Raw genomic sequence first — 21,282 nt, 5'->3', positions numbered from 1 at the left:
CCCATTTGGCATCTGTAAGAGATTTGGGATAAAGAAGAGCCAGTGGTACATGGGGTGAGAGGGGACAAGGGAAATTCCAAAATAAATTCAACCAGTGACTTTCAATTTATTGTGTTTGTCCAAAAGCAATCACTTACATTGGAAGAAGAGACTGAGATTAGGGTGGGGAGGTATGAGAGGTTTCAACTTGCTTTTTAATAATAAGTTTTCAAAGTGCCTTCCAAACTTGCGTTCGTTCACGCTGGATTAAACTCTTTGTCCCCATACATTATCAACAGGCAATAGGCAAGTACTTCCCTCAGCCTGAGGTGCTTTCAATGTGCTCCAACACCTCCCTCAGCAAGGTCTCCTTTTAGTCAGGGCAGCTGGTGCAATGGGAAAGCAACCAAATAATAGAATATTACAGCAGAGAAACAGGCCCTTTGGCCCTTCTAGTCTGTGCTAATCCATTTTTCTGCCTAGTACCACTGACACCCAGTCCTTAGCCCTCCATACCCCTCCCATCCACGTACCTGTCCAAATTCTTTTTACAGGTTAAAATTAAGCTCACATTCACTTCAGCTGATAGCTGATTCCAAACCCCCACGACTCATTGTGCGAAATTTTCCCCTTTCACCCTTAACCCATTATCTCTGGTTTGTATCTCACCTACCCTCAGTTGAAAAAGCCGACCTACATTTACTCTGTCCATACCCCTCATAATTTTAAACACCTCTATCAAATCTCCCTCACTCTTCTATGCTCCAGGGAATAAGGTCCAAACCTGCTTAACCTTTCCCTGTACCTCAGTTCCTGAAGTCCAGGCAACATCCTCGTAAATCTTCTCTGCAGTCTTTCAGTCTTATTGATATCTTTCCTGTGGTTAGGTGACCAAAACTGCACATAATGTGTTTGAAGTTTGATTCTGCTCGGCGTTAGTTAATTGGGGAACTGACAAAATTATGACTTTTGTGTAAAATGGTCAAATCAAATTGATCCTTCTTTGACCCACTCATGTCGGAACCCAGCTTAATCTCACCTGCCAGTCCCTGGTTTGATGCCTTGCAGATTAAACCTCATTGAGTCCACGTTCAACTACTTCCTAAATGTGATAAGGGATTCTGTCTTGAACTCCCTTGTTCCAGACCACCAGCAAGCCCTGAATGTGGAACATCCCCATTGTGGTTTCAAGGAAATAAACTTTATTCAAACTGCGCCTTTTGCCCAGAGCTTTGGCTGCTCAAAGCAAATTGTGAAATGGAACTTTCTGTCACATCAACACTAGTTCAGGTACGCTGGAGCACAAAATTATACTCTGCCTCACACAATAGACGTAAATAGGAGACGTGTTGGACTCAGCTCTCAAAATTTTGTTCCATTGCATTTTTGAAACATACTTTTAAATGCAAAGAAATTTCAACCTTACTGCTTTTCTTTTCAACTTCACAAATAGTGTGGCCATCCTTCCCTGCTCTTCAGTGACCACAGCATGTCTAACTTCCACCAGTTCAGAATTGGTTAATATTTCCCCTTGAAATCTTTACCTCTTCCCTTAAATTAATAGAAATCCGCTTAAAATAATTTCCTCTTCAACCTAAAATTTCTCTCTCTGATAATTGTTGCTGCAAATCTCAGATAGTTAAACCTGTTCCCTTGTGTCTACCCTAAAGGAGGCTTTGAAACATTTGAAAACTTGAATTAGATAACTCCCGGAGACAAGAATGAAGGTTATTAACCTGGTCACAGTTGGGGAACTTCAATAGGAATAAAAGATCGAGTTATTTTTTTGGTTGTCTTTTGAAACTCACCTCTAACACGAGTCAAATTCATGAAATAGTGGCAGTAAACAGAGGCCAGTAATTAATGTGGTTGCATCATGGACTTAAAATAGCTAGAGGGGGTTGCTTAAAGAGGTAAAACTATGCTGGAGAAGACATATTGATATGGAGTGTTTGGAATGGAAGATGGAGTGTTCGGTTTCACTCCCTGTGACATACAGTTCCAGTTAGCACTGGGACAGAAGAACAGATTGGATAGATTTCACACTTGCCTCGACTCAAACCATCAGGTCCCCGTAGAATTCTGCATTCCTCTATCTGCCCGAATGTTGAGAACATCACTCTGATGTCATTCTCGTTGCATTTTTTTGAAACCATCCCAATGAACAACTTCCTGTCTTCCACGGCTGGAAGGAAAAGAGGAGAGTGCCTGTTAGTGACAATGTTTGATCATCCTCTCCCAACACCACTCACGCACACACCACAGGCCATGAGGTGAGTTTGTACACGGCGCTATCGATAACAGTTACAGCCCCTGCTGCAAGGGACTGCTTTTACCCTCTACGAGCAAGCGCTAGTCTGAATTACAAATCAAATTCTGAAAAATGTGTGCTTCTGCCGCTCACTCTATGGACACCAGTCTTTGAGGACAGCCCCAACCACAGCAGAAGGCAATTAGGAAAGGTAATGAATAATGTCCTTCAATCTGACAGGCTGGATTGGTTGTACAGTAATAAAGAATTTATGAGTGAATACATTTGCAGACAGGCAGGGTCGATTTGAACCACACCTCACTGCAAGCTTTTAAAAAAGTGCATCTTGTCTCACATTTTTGCCACCTCAAAAACTCTTAATAAGACTCAAATCAAATTGACCATTTAAAGGCTCAGGTTTTGCTAAGGGAAATGACAGCAGCAGAAAACATCCACTTGATTTCCCTCCATCCTTCTGCTGCACAACATCAAAGGAAGCTTCCAGAGTAAATATTGTGGATTGCCCTTCGAAAACAAGGTCTTGTCATCTTTACCAATGGACCTACATCAGAGCATCTGGCAATGGGCAGGAACTGTCTCGAATTCGACTGATGGTGGCTGAGCAGTTGAACTCCATCCAAGAAGAGCCATACATTGTCAAAGATTTGGGGAGCCGCCAAGCTTAGTGTAGACAATAACAGAAATAAAATGATAAAACTTTGCGTGGGTGGTACGGTTAGCGTAAGGGTTAGTGCAGTGCTGTGACAGCACCAGGGATTGGCACTGGGGTTCGAATCCCACGCTGTCTGTAAGGAGTTGGTATGTTCTCCCTGTGTCTGCGTGGGTTTCCTCTGGGGAGCTCCGGTTTCCTCCCACCCTTCAAAATGTAACGGGGTTTGTAGGTCAATTGGGTGTAATTGGGCAGCATGGACTCATGGGCCGAAAGATCCTGTTACTGTGCTGTATGTCTACATTTAAATGTAAAATTCTAGCTGCCCCAAGCTCACTTACCCATTCATATTATTTTCAATGTAACTCAGGGTTTGAGTTACAGAGAAAGGTCGAGGAGCCTGGGGCTTTTTTCTCTGGAGCGTAGAATATTGAGGGGGATTTGATGGAGGTGTTCAAGATTTTAAAAGGGATGGAGAGAGTCAACGTGGATAGGCTTTTTCAATTAAGAGTGGGGGATATTCAAACCAGAGGCCATGGTTTAAGATTGCAGGGGGAAAATTATAAGGGGAACATGAGGGGAAATTTCTTCACGCAAAGGTTGGTTGGGATGTGGAATAAGCTTCCGACAGAGGTGGTTGAAGCAAGGACATTATTTACATTTAAGGAAAGACTGGATAATGACATGGAGGGGAGAGGATTGGAGGGGTATGGAGCAGGTGCTGGTCAGTGGGACGAGGAGGGTGGGGATTTGTTCCGGCATGGACTAGTAAGGCCAAACTGGCCTGTTATGTGCCGTCTATGGTTATATGGTAAAAGATGCTTAGACAGGCAAACAGATAGGAAAGCTTTGGAGGGGGTTACAGGATGAACACAGGCAAATGGCAGACAACATGGAGGAAGTGACAGAGGCGGGTAAAAGGTGTTTAGATTGATAGATGGAGGAAAGGTTTAGAGGTGAGCAGGATGACTTCAGGCAAATGGGGTTAGCCTAGGCAGACAACATGGTCGGCAAGGACAAGATGCCTGTTTCTGTGCTGTGAAACTATGATTCTATGTTTAGATTCCAGGTTTTGGCCATGCATTGGCAGATGTCTTTTTCCCCTCACGTGCATGTCTGTGGAAACCCCACTGCTGCTTTCATAGCTCTGCACAGTCATGCACAAAGCAATAAATGATAAGCTTTGGAATGCAGCCATCACTTCACGTGGATCTCGCTGCCAGGTGCCCAAACTGTAACAGAACATAGACACTACAGCACCGTATAGGCCCTTCAGCCCACAACGTTGTGCTGACCTACAACAAATTTTAAACCCTCCCTACCTCGTAGCCCTCTATTTTTCTTTTATCCACGTGTCTGTCTAAGACTTTCTGAATTGTTCCTTTTGTTCCAGCCTCCACCACCATCTCTGTCCATGCATTCCAGGCACCCACAACTGTGTAAAAAAAAACGTACCCCTGATATCTCCCTTAAACTTTCCTCCCTTCACTTTGTACTGATGTCCCCTGGTATTTGCTACTTTGCCCTGGAAATGGCTATCTACCTTATTGATGCCTCTCAGAATTTTGTAGACCTCTATTAAGCCACCTCTCATCCTGCTACGCATTAAAGAGAAAAGCCCTAGCTCTGCTCACCAAGCCTCATAAGGCTTCTTTTCCAATTCAGGCAGAATCCTGGTAAATCTCCTCTGCATCTTCTCCTACCTGATCGATCCTCAGGTGCCTCATTCACAGACAATCCCTTTACATCCTGAATCGAGAACAGGGGGGCCCACTTAAATTGTTGAGAAAACAAGGTGAAAAGGCACTGGTCATCATGGAAGAAACCAATGAAGCTGAACTGTGTACCAGACGAGCCAATGCTCAGACTGCACTGTTGACTTCAAAGGGCAGAAATGAATAAAGGATTCTCGTCACATCAGGAAAAAATTCAGAAATGGATGACAGGGAAACAGAAGCACAAAGGTTACGCCTGGTTTAGAGTACAATAGAGATGAATTGTTTATAAGTTTCAGTATTCTATGCAGATTCCAGGACATTGCAATGTAATGGGTTACAAATGGGTTCAATCACTTCTTATATTACAAGTCAACACTTTTGCAGGAAGCCAGATTCTTCAGGGAACAAAAACACATTCACCAAGGTAAAACAGTGGGATAAAATTAATTGAAATGTAATCTCACAGGCTCATAAACTATACTTTGTGTAGTAATAACCTCGTATTTATATTGTGTCGTTTTACAGTGAAATATCTCTGGGGCCCACATGCATTTCATGCAGAGAATTACTTTTTGAAAAGAATCGTCTGCAAACAACTACCACCTGTGAATCTCAAAATCGACTTCGCATGGCTTCTACGATGTATTAAGAGAAATGTACGTGCAGTTCTAAAGGTAGCTAGTTATTAAATTGACTGTTGACAACCAAACCATATATCCAGTCAGTAAGATTAGAAGTTTCTAAACTTAATAGATTTTGGTGGGTAAAGCAGAACAAGTTCGTGCAGCCTAATAACCTACCATTTATCAATGCTCAGTGAGAGTTCCATTCAGTATTTCTGAAGGCAGCAAGAAAATGGAATCTTCAGCTACCTTGAGGGACGGCAATCTCCAGGGAAGCTGAGGACCGGCGCAGGGCACCAGAAAATGGGGAGAACCCCACCCCCCCCCCCCCCCACACCACCCCCCGTTTGAGAAAGAGAAGCAGAGGAGATGACCCTACAGGGTGGCGATCCCGAAGGCAGAACAGTGAGGGCCTCTGCGGCTGAAAACCACGTGGGCAGCAGGCCGTTGGCAGATCGAGTCGAGGAACCCGTGCAGGCTGTGGGCTGTTGGCGGTTCGAGGGGAGGAACCCGTGCAGGCTGCGGGCGAATTAGGGGTCAAGGACTCACACCAGGCTGTGGACTGCTGAGACTGGCTGAAGGAGGTACTAGGTATCGGATCTGGAGCTCAGTTGCTGATTGTTTGGACAGGAGTCTGTATGACTGCAGGAGCACTGGAGGAGAATGCACAGACACTCGGTAACTCGGGGTGGGGATCCTCGTTTTCCTCTGACTGTGAGTGGCGTGTGCAATTTCTGCTGATGTGAATCTTTGTCTGCCTTACAGCAGACTAAACGCAATTACATCTGTTTTATTACACGACAATAAAAGAATCTTGAACCTTTTTACATAGGCAAGTGTGGCCTCACCACTTCAGACACAATGGCCCCAGCTGCTTCCAATGCAGTGAGCTACCACTGCCATTTCTTGGCAGATCAACTCACACCAGGGATCAAAGAGTCGGCTTCCTGTCTGGCACAGATGATTCATTTGCCCTTGTTTGGTGAGGCATTCGAAGTGAAGAAAATAAGGCAGATGGTCGTATACAAGTGAAAAAGTTGAACTGGGGGATATAACAGGGACAACACCTGCAGATAAAGCATCCGAGGCAAAATGGCTTAATTGGCCAAGGCATAGAACACAAGAGGAGGAAAATCCTGCTCGAACTTACAACACACAGGTAGGATGTGATAGTGTTGCAGGGAGTGGATAAAAAATTTACAAAGGTATTGTCAATAGAGGAGACATAATGGTAAACAGAAGATTGCCTTGAGATGGGATCTTTTTCCCTTTTAGAACAAAAAGGCTTGGAAATATATTATCCTTATCATTTAAATCCCAAAAACCACAACCCAACATCATTGTGACAGTACTCCCTCTGGAAGCACTGTAAATCTTCACAGCCAGCAGTTTACCACCATCTTCTCAAGGACAATTAGAAATGGGTATTAACCACCCAACTCCTGTAATTTAGTACATGCATTTATTAATAGATTAAGGGAAGACTTGATTAAACTGTATAAATTTATGGGAGACTTGGACAGGGTTAGCAGAAAGGACTGATTTTCTTTTGCAGGGAGGATTGTAACATGGGACATAGGTTTGCAATAATGTAACTTTATTTATTTACAACACGATAGAAGCAGATTCTGCATAATTACACCCAATCAACCCTGAGGGCGGGAGGAACCCAGGGAAAACCCAGGTGGACATGGGGAGAATGGTCAAATTCCTTGTAGACGGCACTAGTTTGGAACCTGGGTCACTGGCACTGTAATATAGTGTTGTCTAACTGTGCTGCCCTTGAAGAAGAGAAAATAATTAGTGATGCCCAACAATGGTCTGGAATTGGACGTCCAATACAAGGATCATGGCAGAAGCCTTCAATGCGTTTAAAAAGCAGGTGAATGAATAGTGGAAGAGCTATGCCCAGCAGAACAAAGTACCAAGAACTTGACAGGGGTGGGGGTGCAGGGATAATTACACCAAACCTCTGGGCTGTGATTTTATGGCTGTCAACTACGTCACCCACCAAGTTATTGTCCACTCTTTGTTGAGTGGATGGGATCGTCAAGGGATGGAAATGATCTCTTCATTGTTTCCCTCACTTCAGCCTGCTGCAATACAAAAACTGGCTGCGACTCTGACAAATAGTCACTGCAGAAACAGCAGCTAAATTATCTCAATTAATTAACCAGCTTCCTGTTTCTTAATGTCAGCATATGGTGTCTAATTACTGTCTAAAAATTCATAAGTCTACTTGTTACAAATTTTTATGACAGCTTAATCTTTAATTGGTATTACCCGAAAACAGTGTCTTTTTTGTATTAATTTGATATTGTAGCTAGACTATTATTTATCAAACAATTCCACGTGCATTGTTTCAAAGACCAGTGTTCAAGACGAAAAAGCTCGAAGTACGAATAAAATGCAGAAACGACGATCTCTGTTTCACTTGTGTTTTTGATGACAGACATCTTTGACAGGTGACTTGTGCCAGATGTGAAAATGAATGATTCATCAGACCCTTGCAAACCACACGAAGTCAAGACAAAACAATTTCATTCTCGATCAGGGGTGGGCAACCTGTACCAGCTGGCAATCCAAATTTATCCAGGCCGCGATTTAAATTAATCCGTAAAGTGTCGCTGCCACCCTGCTGGTCTGACGCTGCTGTCATTTCCCCCGGTTCAATGCTGCTGCCACCCACCCCCCCCCACACCCCAGTCTAATGTTGCTGAATAATTAGCGCACCCTCCATTCAACCACTGACTCACCATCTGGCCCATGCATGGTAAAAGATTGCCCCCCCCCCTCCCAGGTATAGAGCAATTAATTATCTCAAGTCAAAGACTCTACTGCCCTCTTTATTAGAATGCGGCTACAAACACATTGCAAGGATCATCCGAGAGGTGAAGGCCTCCTTGGAGGCAAAGCTCATATCGTTTCTTGGGGTGTTAAAATTGCCAAGTGTGAAATTAAAATGGTTGAGAATATCTACATGAGCTTGCAATCAAGGTGAGTTTTATGCTCTGTCCATGCAGTCAGGGTGCAGTTATGGCTGATCATCTTAGACACTGAGATGGTTAGTACAACATCTAGTAGTTAGAAGAACAGCGCTAGTCGTTACTTATTGCAAAAGTAGGGAGGTTATGCTTTCATTCTATTGGGTACTGATGAGACCATGTGTGGACGTGTCTGATACTGGTCTCCTTATTTAAGAAAGAAAGTGAATACATTGGAAGCAGTTCAAAGGAGGTTTATTAAACTGATATCTGTCACGTTGGGTTGGTCGATGAAGCCAGGATTGTATCTGCTGATTCCTTAGAATAAGAGGGGACTTTATTGAAACATAATCCTGAGGGTAGATGTTCCTATTGTTTGGACAATTGAGAGCTAGGGTTCACTGTTTAACAATAAATGGTCAATCATTTAAATCAGAGATCAGTTAAACAATTTTTTTAAATCTCAGAGGGTAATCATTCTTTAGAACTCTCTTGGGAGTCTTTTAATATGTTTAAGCAAGAGGTAGATATATATTTGATAAAGAAAGGAGTGGGGTGAAAGGTTACTCTGGGTAGACAGCAGTGTGGAGGTATGATTACAATCCAATCAGCCATGGTGAAGCGGACTTATTGTTATCCCTGCTCAGATTCTCAAGTTCCTATGTTCTGTCTCAGACCAGAATGCCTTCAACGGGATGGAAGCACTAACGTGGGGTCGGGTGCATTGTTGGGCATTTATGCAATCTGGACCGAGATCAATGCAGGGCAGAAAAGGACATAGCATTCATCTGATGCCCAATGATGCACCTGGCTCCATCCCATTGAAGGCATTCCGATCCGATACAGAACTTTGGAATTGGAGTGGGAATATGCCTCTCATACGTCCCATTGGCCATGATCAACAGCATGGAATTGTGCCTCCCTATGACCATGCATAGCCAATGGTCCACTCGTTTTGCCAGACTTCCTTTGATCTACTTTGAAATCATACCCACCTTGTCAGTCCTTGGGGACAAAAAGGCAGAGAGGTTTGAGAGGGCACGAAAACAAACTCAACAGCCATGAAACCCCAGCTCCCACTGGTTGGTGCCACATGCTTCACTTACCATTTGATTTTTCACTATCAGCAGGTTTCATCTGAATAGGATGATGCATCTGAAATGAGAGAGAGAAAAATCAAATTAGCCGCTGAAAACAAAATAAAATGACTGCAATACCCCAACACAATTTTGAATGTTCCCAGCTGAATGACACTGCAAAATGGCATCAGTTCTTTATTATTTAAAATCACTCTACCATGAAAAACCAATGGTTTAAATAAAAATGATGTTTTTTTCCTAAAAATGTGCAATTCTCCATCATAATATGGTTCTTATTGGCACATCCTGCACTTTATTATGTGGATTTGCACTGAATTACTCCCCAGCATCAGCTTTGCTCAATCTTATGGGATGTTTATCGTCGAGACTGTGTGTGACATTGCAAATGTACACAAAAGTGAATTGGGTGAAACACAAAAGCTGCGGACGCTGGAAACTTGAGCAAACAAAGAATCGGTGGAGGAGCTCACCAAGTCAGACAGCATCCACGGTGAGAAACGGTCTGGATCCTAAAGGGAAAGGGAGTGATGCTACACATATAAAGTGGGGAAAGTAGCTGGGGGAAGGGGCCCAGCGGGAGGGTATAGGTCAGACAGTTTGTGAGGTAGAGAGACAGGTTGTTGGAGAGACCACAAAGAAAGGAGTTGGGGTGGGTGGGTGTGGGGGAGGGGGGGAAACGAGTTGGTGGTTGAGTTGGAAAGAGGGGGAAGAAAAATGGCAGGTGGGCAAAGGAGAGATGGAAACGGTGGAATCAAATGGGGGTGAAGGTTCCTTACAATTCGAAAAATAATGTTCATGTTTTTAGATTTAAGGCTATCCAGGAGGAATCTTAAATCCTTAAATTTACTTATGATAGTGAATTGGAGGCTCATTTAAAATCTATCGCAAGTTTTGTATCAAGTTCAATAGCCTGCCCTCAACAAATCATTGTTACCCAACCTTGTCTTTATGGCTTTGCCTCATTCTAACTTCCTCCAATTCTTCTTACACTTCCAACATCATCCCTTTCCTTTCAGTTGATATTAATGTCCACAGTCCACACTTGCACTCTTCCCTAAACCCCCCAACTAATCCATCCCCTACCCCCCTCTCCGCCCCCCACCGATGGAAACCCGAAAGTTTATATTAGGGGTGACCAATTCATATTCTTAATGCTCTAGTTGGGAAGAACGAAATGACATTTGAAAACTCTTCACTTGGACAGACACTACTAAAATATTGGACTGTCTTCTGCTTGGACTTCACATTTCCAGCATTTGAATTTATGTATCACTCCACCTCTATTATTACTAATACATAGAACCAGTAGGTTCCAAGGCAACCTTGTCAGATCAAGGTTATGCTCAAAGAATATAAAACAATTGTGTTCCATTTTTTTGCAAAAGCAAACACGTCTATTAAATTCAATACTGAACTATTCTGTACCTCGTATCCATTTGCTTTACTCCTGTAAATAATGGGCAATAAATCTAAGGAGGAAAATGTGTGAACTGTCCACCTCTATAAATCACAGTTTAAAAAAAACCCCTGAAAATCAATACTTTAACACAGACAGTAAGCACCGCTCACTTTGTCACCAGTGAATAAAGTTAATGGTTGGCAGCTCACAAAACAACCACCAGTAGACAGTAAAGCACTATTAACAGGGCATTAATATTAAACGCGAAGCAGTCAGGTATTGCCAAAACTTGCAAACCATTTTGACTTTAGAACAGAGTACAGTTTCCTTTATTATAGCTCAACTCTCCCAGGAGCATCTTTTTTTTATCACCCTTCCCCTCACAAAGAAAATGCTGCTTTCACAAAGATAAACAAGATGAGAGACCAATGCAATGGAAAAGGTCAAGTAATATGGGTGGAAAAATCCACGGCACATTATACTAACTCATGGGACATTTCTCCTGTGATGAATTGTGTTGGGAGAGTTCATCCTTGAGGAGACTGACTCCAAAGGTACAAGGAAACACTTGACCCAGGATCTCTAAGTGGCAATTAAAATTCCATTGATATTCTATTTCAAACATGTCTTTGCATCCTTCAGTGAATCCTTCAGTGTTTTTCTACTTAACAACTCCCAAAGCAATCCAAGATGTCCAGCCTGACTTTATTCACTCTGAGTGGTACCTAAAGTACTGACATACACCAAGCTTTGTTAATCCATATCAAGGGCATATTTGTAGAGCAGAACCATCAGACTGAGAAACAGTGGGACTGCTGGACAACTGAATGAACTGCTCAAACTAACCCTCCAAGACTCTACTACAATAAAACCCTTGGTATCTGGCACATTGTGGATTGGCAAATAACGGATAAGTGAATTTTCCAGTGGCTTGAGATTGTGTGTTGCGTGATTGGCGAACTAATGGCAAGTCACGCCTATTTTAAACGTATGTATTTTTTATCGATTTATTTTCAGTGATTTTTTTTGCCAGTTGCTTGAATTCTGGATAATTTATTAAACAATATTTTTTATTTTCTTATATGTAGATACATACTGCATATCTAATGCTTGTCAGTACATGTGTGACACTGGTTGAGTGCTTTTGCACTGAGAATCAGAGAATGCTGCTTCATCAGGTTGTACATGTACAATTGGATGATAATAAACTTGAACTCAATGTATTTTGTACTTAATACTGTGCTTTATCTAATAAATGCAATAAAAATGCACATTTATTTATTGTAATAATATTACAGGAGTCTGCTGTGACAGAATACAGATATGTTTTGGGAGATAAATTGGCACAGGGTTTGTTAGTGTAGGTCACATACAAACACTTTAAAACAGATCTTATTTAAAATGCTGGAGCTCTGCTCATGCTAGACATGTCGGGGCCTCAGAGCCTTTGCAAAAGCTTTGGAGAGTGCCCAAGAGACCTCACTAATGGATTGTTGTTTACAAAAAAGGCAACAGATGAAAGAGCTTGTTGGAGCCGCCTTCAGTCTGGAGGGGAACTTGCTGTTCTAGGAGGGTCAAACAGGTTTTCTCTCAGAGAGAGACTCACACAGAGATCACTTTTACAAGGTTACAGTCAGCAGCAGCAGCTGGGACTGGAACAGGACAAGCTGGAAAGCTTGTGGAAAACCCCATTTGGAAGACGGGTTGAGAGTGCCTGGTCAAAGCCCTCGTGGTTCATGCAAGAGGAGAGAACTGACTGCCTATTGTTTCACTTGGAATATGAGAAAACAAAAAGGCACTCTGTGGTGACCTGAAAGAAAGAGGTTATCATCTGGAGAACCCTGAGAGGGGCAAGTTTATTCGGCAAGACACAGAAGTGGCTGATGGAAGTAAATGTACAACAAATTGCCCTCTCTGAAAACTAACAAGAACCTTCCTGAGCGGTAACCATTTACCTTTCAAGCACCAAAGCCTGGTGAACTTTATAAATGTTAAATTCTGTGCACAGTCTAAGAATTGCCTGCAACCAGTGAACTTGGAGGAGTGAGATTCGACTGTGAATCAAAGAACTTTTCTGAACACACACATTACATACATGTGCACTTAGAATTAGAAGGGGTTAAGTTAGGTTAGTTAAGTCAATATTGATAAGTTAAAATGTGATTCTGTTTTCATGTTTAAAGATAATTAAATGCAACTTTTGTTTAAGTAACCATTTGTCTTGGTGAATATCTACTGCTGCTGGGTTTTGGAGTCCTCTGGGCTCGTAACACCACAAAACCAGAAATGCAAGTGATCCCGTCCAGAAATTCATGATCGAAAGCAATAGGAATTTTCAAAGTGGTTAGACATAGTTGAAATTCCCTGTACTTTTATTTTATTGTAAAGCTGTTTTCATTCTCACTCTACCTGCTGTGCTATGTAGAGATCAACTTGCCTGGATAACATGGAAAGCAACATTTTTCACTGCATCTGGGTATACTCGACAATAAACAGTTCAATTACTCTTTGCCAAATATTTCATCCATTTGTACCACGCTTAAAGTCGACAGTTTGAACATTCATGGACTGAACACATCCAAGATATCATTTGTAAGTTACTTCTGAGCCAAGAAATGTAAGCCACGGTTCAAGGATTTAATGCTGTGTCAGATGTTGGAGGTAGAACTCTCCAGGCAGTACCTTTTTCTTTCTTTCTTTGGCTTGGCTTCGCGGACGAAGATTTATGGAGGGGGTAAAAGTTCACGTCAGTTGCAGGCTCGATTGTGGCTGACAAGTCCGATGCGGGACAGGCAGACACGGTTGCAGCGGTTGCAGATTGAAGACACTGCCATCCGTGTGGTACCGGATGTAAACACCGTCTTCATTGTTGAGGTCTTTCATGGCTTGGTTCAGCATCCATTTTATCAGATGCAAGGATCGACAACGAGATAGACAACAGACTCGCCAAGGCAAATAGCGCCTTTGGAAGACTACACAAAAGAGTCTGGAAAAACAACCAACTGAAACCAGGCAGTACCAAGGTGGTGAAAAATAACTGCTGCTCTTTTCCACAGACACTGCCTGCTCTGCTATGTCTTTGAGTTATAAAGAAATAGTAAGATTCAAGATTCCTTTATTGTCATGTAATAAAACAGGTGTAATATCACATGAAATTTGCAGACAGATTTGCTATCAGCAGAAATTGCCAGGTGCCTCTTACAGTCAGAGGAAGAGAAGCAGAAGAGAGTCCTTCCAAAGTCAGAGTGTCTGTGGATTCATATCCAGTACTCCCACAGCTTCCACAGCCACACAGACTTCAGTCGATACCATCTGCAACCTCCACATCCAGATATGAACCTCTGCCCAGATCAGGAAACCCTCAGCACCCTCGAAACCCTCTCACATCCAGGTTCCATTACCTGGTATCTTTTTAGCCAGTCTTGAGCCAACAGTCCTCAGCCTGGTGCGAGTCCCTTAACAGTAGTCACCAGCACCCCACAGTCTGTGTGGGTTCCACGCCTTGAATCACCAACAGCCTGCCACATATGTGTTCTTCAGCCAAAGAGTCCCTCACTGGTCTGCCACCATGGTTACTGTCCCATGGGTCATCTCCTCTGCTTCACCTTTTCAAGTAGGAGGTGGTTTCCCCGTTTAATGTTATCCTGCACCATTCCTCTACTTTTCCAGAGTGTGCAAACCCTCGTGGCCGCTGCCCAACACAGGACCACCGTCTCATGCCCAAATCCTGCGGTTGCAGCGTTTTAAAATAAACCAGTCCAATTAAAGCCTGTTTGGAGCTGTCATCAGTCAGATTGAGCGCCTGGAGTCAAGCGCAATACACAAAGGTGCCAGAGGAACTCAGCAGGTCCCACAGCGTCAGACCCCAAACAGTCACACTTTACTTCACGAGATGGTTCAGTGAACAACTTGGTAATTCAGAACCACAGAACATTACAGCACAGAAAAAAGGCTATTTGACCCTTCTAGTCTGTGCCAAACTATTATTCTGCCTTGTCCCACTGACCTGCCCCCAGTCCATAGCCCTCCATACCCCTTCCTTCCATGTACCTGTCCAAATTTTTCTTTCACGTTAGGATTGAAGCTGCTTTCACCACGTCAGATGGCCCCTCGCTCCTTCCACACTCCCATCACTCTGTGTGGGAAGAAATTCCCCCTCATGTTCCCCCTAAATCTCCCCGATCATCCTTAACCTGTGTCCTCTGGCTTGTATCTCACCTAACCTTAGTGGGAAATGCCTGCTTGCATTGACTCAATCTATGCCCATTATAATTTTTTTTATACCTCCATCAAATCTCTCTCATTTTTCTATGCTCCAGGGAATACAATCCTAACTTGTTTAACCTTTCCCTATAAGTCGGTTCCTCAAGTCCCAGTAACATCCCAGTAAACCTTCTCTGCACACTTTCAACTTTCTAGTCATCTTTCCTGTAGTTACGTGACTGAAGCTGCACACAATACTCCAAAGGAGTACAACACCAGAGTCTACAGACACTCTTCTTTGGCTTGGCTTCGCGGACGAAGATTTATGGAGGGGGTAAAAGTCCACGTCTATGATTGAAGTAAAAACACAAAGCTGGAGAAACTCAGCAGGTCAAGCAATGTCCTTTATATAGGAAAGATACCTTGATGGAAGGGCTCAAGCCCAAAACGTTGGTTATGTATCTTCACTTTGCTACCATTGGGGAAAAAAAAATACATGATCCTGAAGACCAGCACTCAATGGCACAAGGACAGCTTCCCCCCGCCACCATCGAATATCTGAATGGACAATGGACAATTGTACTATTTATTTATGAAATGTAATTTATAGCAATATTTACCCTGAGTTGCTGCCACTAAACAACACATTTTGTGATAGGTAAATGACAATAAATTCTGGATTGAATAAATTTGGAATATAAAGCTAGTACAATGATCTAATCAATTGTCATGAAGACCCATCTGATTGATGGCAAAAAAATGCAATCAATGCTGGAGGAACGGCCGGTCTTGCAGTGTCGATAGGAGGTAAAGGTATGTATATTACTGACATTTCAGGCTTGAGCTCTTCCTCTGATTGACAAACAGCTTTCAAGGAAATCTGCCATCCTAGCCTAATCTGTGACTGATTGCTGAGTGACCCATGCAATATGGAATGGAAGGAGAAGGGCAATTAAGATGGACATTAAAAGCCAACCTTGCAAAGCAAAGCCAAAGCCCCATGAGTAAACGAAACAAGCATTCTATTTGGAATTGAATTGGAGATTTGGTGGAGAGTGGTGGTAGGTGAATTCAGCTGTGAATTATGTATTCCAGTGAGTAGAGGTTCTTTCTAAGTAACAACTCCTCATCTTCCAACCAGATGGCATTAATATCGACTTCTTCTGCTTTTGTTAACCCCATCCCCCCCTCTTCTTCCCCCTCCCCAGTCACCTTACCTCAGTTGTCTCTCTCCCTTTTCCCTGTCGCCTTTCACACAGACATAATAAATTCTTCTCTCCCCTTATCATACCCAATTTTTGGTCCGGACTCCTCCCCCAGCCAGCATTGTATTCAGAGATTTCCTGTTCTTTGCTCATTCTGCTTATTCCTTGAAGAAGGGCTCAGGCCCAAAACGTCGGCAATATATCTTTGTCTCCTACGGGCCCTAAAATCCGGCTGGGTTCCTCCAGCATTTCGAAGTGTTTTTTAGTTTCAAAGAAACTGACAGTCTCGATTCACTGCAAAGCACCAACTCTTTTTGTTCCAACCTTAGAATGACACGCCCTTGAGGAAATATTCCACAGAACACACAAAGAACATTCTCTCAAAAAAAAAATGAGGCAAGGATAAGAAGTAATTTAGTGTCACGTGCACCTTTGTACATCATCACCGACCAAGCCTTGACAAGAGAAAAGTGCTGGAAAAAAAGCCCTTGCAAGTTTTTCAATTTCACTGAGCTCTTCAACATTTTTGAAAGAAGAAAATGGGAGGAAATATATTGCTTGACAGAGGTCAATCAATAACTCACATTTGATTCAACAAATCATTTTGCCTGAAAACCTTTAAGAGTTGGATAGCGTTATCCTTTTGCATCTCATTAAAGGCACCCAGTGATGTCGTCTGAAGTCTGGGAATCGTGATGGTCCATTCTAATCAAGCTGGTGCCCATGAAACATTTAGTGTCTGACAAATGAAGGTTTAATAGGTGTGTGAGCTGAATAAATAACTGAAATGTACAAACTCGATTTCCTACTTTTACTGAAAGAGAGAAAATTAGAAATCAAAACTTGAGAAAGAGTCAGAAAGTTTATTTTAAAATCCTGCCACCATAGGGTCTGGGCCCAAGAAGGTGGAACCTACGATTGGCAGCAGCCACAATGGGTTGGAGACTCCAGGGAAACGGAGGAATGGTGCAGGTTACCAGATGACAGGGAGATCAACCACCATTTAAAAAGTGGAGGAGATGACCCATGGGACGGTGACCTTGGGACAGATAAATGAGGGGCTCCAAGACTGAAGAACAGACTGCTGGTAGCTCAAGGCAAGGAACCCATGGAGGCTGCAGGTGACTGCGGTCGAGGGATTTGCACCAGACTGCTGGAGACTGGCCGAAGGAGTGCCAGGTAATGGGAACTGGGATGCGAGAGGATGCTGGAGGCTTCTTGATTGTGCCAGAGGTTTGGATCTGGAGCTTGGGTTGATGATGGCTCTGACTGAAAGCTGTGTAGTTGTGGTGGCTGTGGGAGCACTGGAAGTGAAGTTATGGACACCCTGTGCTCTGGGGGAGAACTCTCTTTTGCTTTTCTTTCTCTGGCTGTAAGGGGTACCAGGCAATTTCTGCTGATAGCGAATCTTTGTATGCTTTAAGGTGGACTAAAGGAAATTTGTGTAACATCACATTTTCTGTTTTGCTACATTTCAATAAAATAATCTTGATTATACAGTGTGGAAACAGGTCCTTCATCCCATTGAATCTTAGCCAACTCCCAATTACACAAATCTGAAATGAATCCTATTTTAGTATCCCCATGTTCCTGTCAACTGCCCTCCACCCAGATTCTATCACTTACTGCAAAACCAGGGGCAATTTACTGCAGGCAATTATCTCGCCAACCTGTGTCTTTAGGATGTGCAAGGAAATCGAAGCACCCAGGGGATACACATGTGGTCAGGGCTTGCAGAGGAGAGCAAAAGTAATGGGCTTGGTGTTGACACTGAATGAATGCAAGTGATGAGAAGAATGGAAGAAACATAACAATTGGAACTTAGGAGGAAAAAGATTCATTGGGAGGTCACCTATCCTCTTGGCCCTGGACCACCATTCAGAGAATGGGGCTGATCTGTGATCTGAAATATTACAATGTCCTTCTCAACATGTGGGGCTCAGAACTACTCATGGTCTGATCATGACTTTGGATTCTGTACCACTGCTCTGCTCTAGTCGCCTGAACACAAGGCCAGCATTCTGCTATCCTTTCTTTATCGGATCCTGGATCGGACCTACGCATGACGTTGTCACAATGTACGTGCGTGGAACCAAGACTCTTTGGATCACCAATGTATATTGCATTGAGAAGGTTCACTGTGCTGTCCTTCACATCTGCCCTCTCTGAAATCTATCTTCTACATCCAATTCAATCACTCGGTTTTATTACAACTTAATGCTCATGTACTTAATGCTGGTATTATACTCATTTGGAGTTTGAAGAGATCTGGTATGTAACCAAACACATTTATGGAAAAGCAATTCATAGCAATTTTTGCACTGGTAATGCACCATAATGCTGCCACAAAGCAACAAATTTTGTGACATGTTCATGACATTCTGCTTCTGCTTACAATAGAGCCTATCATTATGTCACTGGTAAACCTGGATACATTATTTTCACTTCAATTAGCCATGTCAATCATAAAATGTTGAATATTTTAAATCCATTGGCACAAATCATTGGGGATACCACTTGTCACAAGCAATCATCTTGAGATCCTACCCATTAACCTTACTCTGTTTCTTGACTTCCTGGAGTCAACACCATGCTATGCGTCGTTTCTGTGTAGGGGGTACTGTGTATGTGCCCAATGGTCCAGACAGATGCTGCTTCATCCGGTTGTATATACGATCAGATGATGATAAACTTGACCGTCTTCAGTTCCAGGAGTTTCCATTCGAGTCCAACTAGTGCCCCACGCAGGTTCACTGGCATTGGCTCGTTTTCTGCTTTAGACCTCGAAAGTACATGCAGGAGACATAAATACTGTCACAAACTGAGTGGAAGTACTCGACAGGTCGGGATGTGGAGGACACCCACCTCTAATTAAGCTGCATTCTCTCTGCTCCTAATGTAATTTTGGAATGCTGGGAGCACATCCTGAATGCTCCTTTCCTATTTTGTCATGGGCTAGGGATTCTCCTGAGTTGGGTTATATATTTTGAAGATGGTGCTAAGGACATGGATAAGATTAGGCAAGTTGTTTTCATTGGTGGGGAAGACTACAGGTAGGGGACGTTGCCTCAAGATTCAGGGTAGTAGATTTAGGATGGAGATGAGGAGGAACTGCTTTTCCCAGAAGGTGGTGAGTCTGAGGAATTTGCTTCCCAATGAAGTGACCTCAGTAAATATATTTAAAACAAAGTTGGACAGACTTTTATACAGAAGGGGAATTAAGGGATATGGGGAACAGACAGATAGATGAAGATGGAGATGAGGCTATCATCAGATCAGCCATGATCTCATTGAATGGCGGAACAGGTTTGATGGGTCGGATGGTACTCCTGTTCCTATTTCTTCTGACATGAGAGACTTGGATAGTTATTGAGAGCAGCTCATTTGGATGTTCAGCATTCTCACTGACCGTGGGAAGAAGTTGTTCCTCAGCCTGGTGGTGCTGGCTTTGATACTCCTGTATCTCTTTCTCAATGGGAAGGGGGGGGGGGGACCACTGAAAGATGCTTTGTGTGGGGTGGAAGGGCAATGCGGTCAAGGGAACCAGTGTGGGTCTTTCGGGGAATGAAAATTAAAGAATAGAATGGAGATGCTGGAAATTTAGGGCCGCACAGAGACACAAACAGGGGAGCCACTGCCTTTCAATGATGGAGATCGGGGTTCAATCCTGACCTCGGGTAATGTCTGCGTGAGATGGCACGTTCTCCCTGTGGCCATTTGGGCTTCCTCTGGGTTCCCCCTCACATCTGAAAGATGTCAGTGAACTAACCAGTCACAATAAATTACCCCTGGTCTGTGGGTTAGAAGTGGAATTGGGGAGGAGTTAAAAACTGGGTGAATCAATAAAAAGAAGTATGATGAATGTTGTTTGAGTGTGAAGTGGGGTTTGATGGTCAGTGCCCGGTGCTGTGAGAAAGTTCAATTTGCGTGTAATGTTTCATGTCTACCTGAGACGTTAAGCATGTCTCTTTGCACAGGTCTGCCTGGCCTACCAAATGCATTTTTTTTTAACCTGGGTCTTTCGGTTGACTTTTTGAAACAAAATAGAATTGTCTGCTATTTTTCTTTGAAGAGAAAACAGATCGTATAAAAACAATGAGCAGAGGAACGAGTTGTAAGTTTACAGAATCTTGGCACAGGGATAAGACGAACAAGGCAAGGAAGATTTACATTCACATTGCCTTTTTATTGAAGCCATTGATGGATGTGAATCGCATTAGGAATGTGTCAAAGGAGTTTGAGATTCTCTCTGTCAGCAGTCTTGAAAATTTCTACAGGTGTATCGTGGAGAGCCTTTGACTGATTGGATCTCTGGTACAGGACAGGACAGGAAAAAAACTAGAGAGTTCTGAACTTGGACAGCGCCATCGTGGGTATCAGTCTTCACTCCATCAAGGACATCTACAAGAGGCAATGTCTTAAGAAAGCAGCCTCTATCGTCAAAGATTAAAAGGTGACACTGTGGCCATTGCTTAATGTTGGATGCGATTGGGAGCTGAATGTCCAAGGGTGCACAGGATATAGGAAAGATAGGGAGGTAGGTAGAGGGGATGGCATGGCCCTGATGGTAAGAAATGATATTAAATCTCTAGAAAGAAGGGGTATAGGGACAGAAGAGGTAGAATTCTTAAGTTGAGTTAAGATACGGCAAGGGTATAAGGACCCCAATAGCAGTTATATATAGGCCCCAAAACAGCAACTGGGGGGTGGACTACGAGTTACAGCTGGAAATGGAAAGGTCTTTGGTCCTCTTTCAGCAATCCTTGCAATTGATTTACAACCAAACCCCTATCTGCTCTTTGTGGAATTTTAGGTCCAGATGTAGGTTATTGTCCAGATTCCGCTCATCGGATGAAAGCTTTTTACCACCCTGATGGCTAGGTGGGCAATTCTTCTTAAATGGAAGGACCCCACTTCACCTACTTCAATGGTTTTCTCAAACCACGCCCTGTTTGAACTTTGAAAATTAGAAATGCTACATTTGATCCCTCTCAAATATGAAGAAACTTGGCTCCCACTCACACAATATTTCGTATGATATCATTTCTAACATTTTCTTTGATTTATTGTCCCTTCCCGATACCATTAAGTTTCACTTTTGGATGAGAACCAGTCTCCTTACGTTTGATGAACGCTGATCCAAGGCTTCC

General features: G+C 43.0%; 1 protein-coding gene across 11 annotated transcripts in view; it reads right to left on the bottom strand.

The window, feature by feature from the left end:
- The window catches only part of celf2 (cugbp, Elav-like family member 2), a 303,877-nt gene that overhangs the window by 66,425 nt on the left and 216,170 nt on the right, over positions 1-21,282 (bottom strand). For all 11 annotated transcript variants that reach the window (XM_069908438.1, XM_069908439.1, XM_069908434.1 and 8 more), the window contains 2 exons: positions 9,332-9,380; positions 2,030-2,164 (listed from right to left, as the gene is read on the bottom strand). In XM_069908438.1, coding sequence (XP_069764539.1) covers positions 2,030-2,164; positions 9,332-9,380 — 184 coding nt within the window. The remainder of the gene's footprint in view (positions 1-2,029; positions 2,165-9,331; positions 9,381-21,282) is intronic.

This window comes from Narcine bancroftii, chromosome 13 (assembly GCF_036971445.1).
Source record: "Narcine bancroftii isolate sNarBan1 chromosome 13, sNarBan1.hap1, whole genome shotgun sequence".
In the NCBI taxonomy this organism is placed as follows: Eukaryota; Metazoa; Chordata; class Chondrichthyes; order Torpediniformes; family Narcinidae; genus Narcine; species Narcine bancroftii.
Note: the sequence above shows the minus strand (reverse complement) of the source record. Positions and strands in the feature narration are given on the sequence as shown.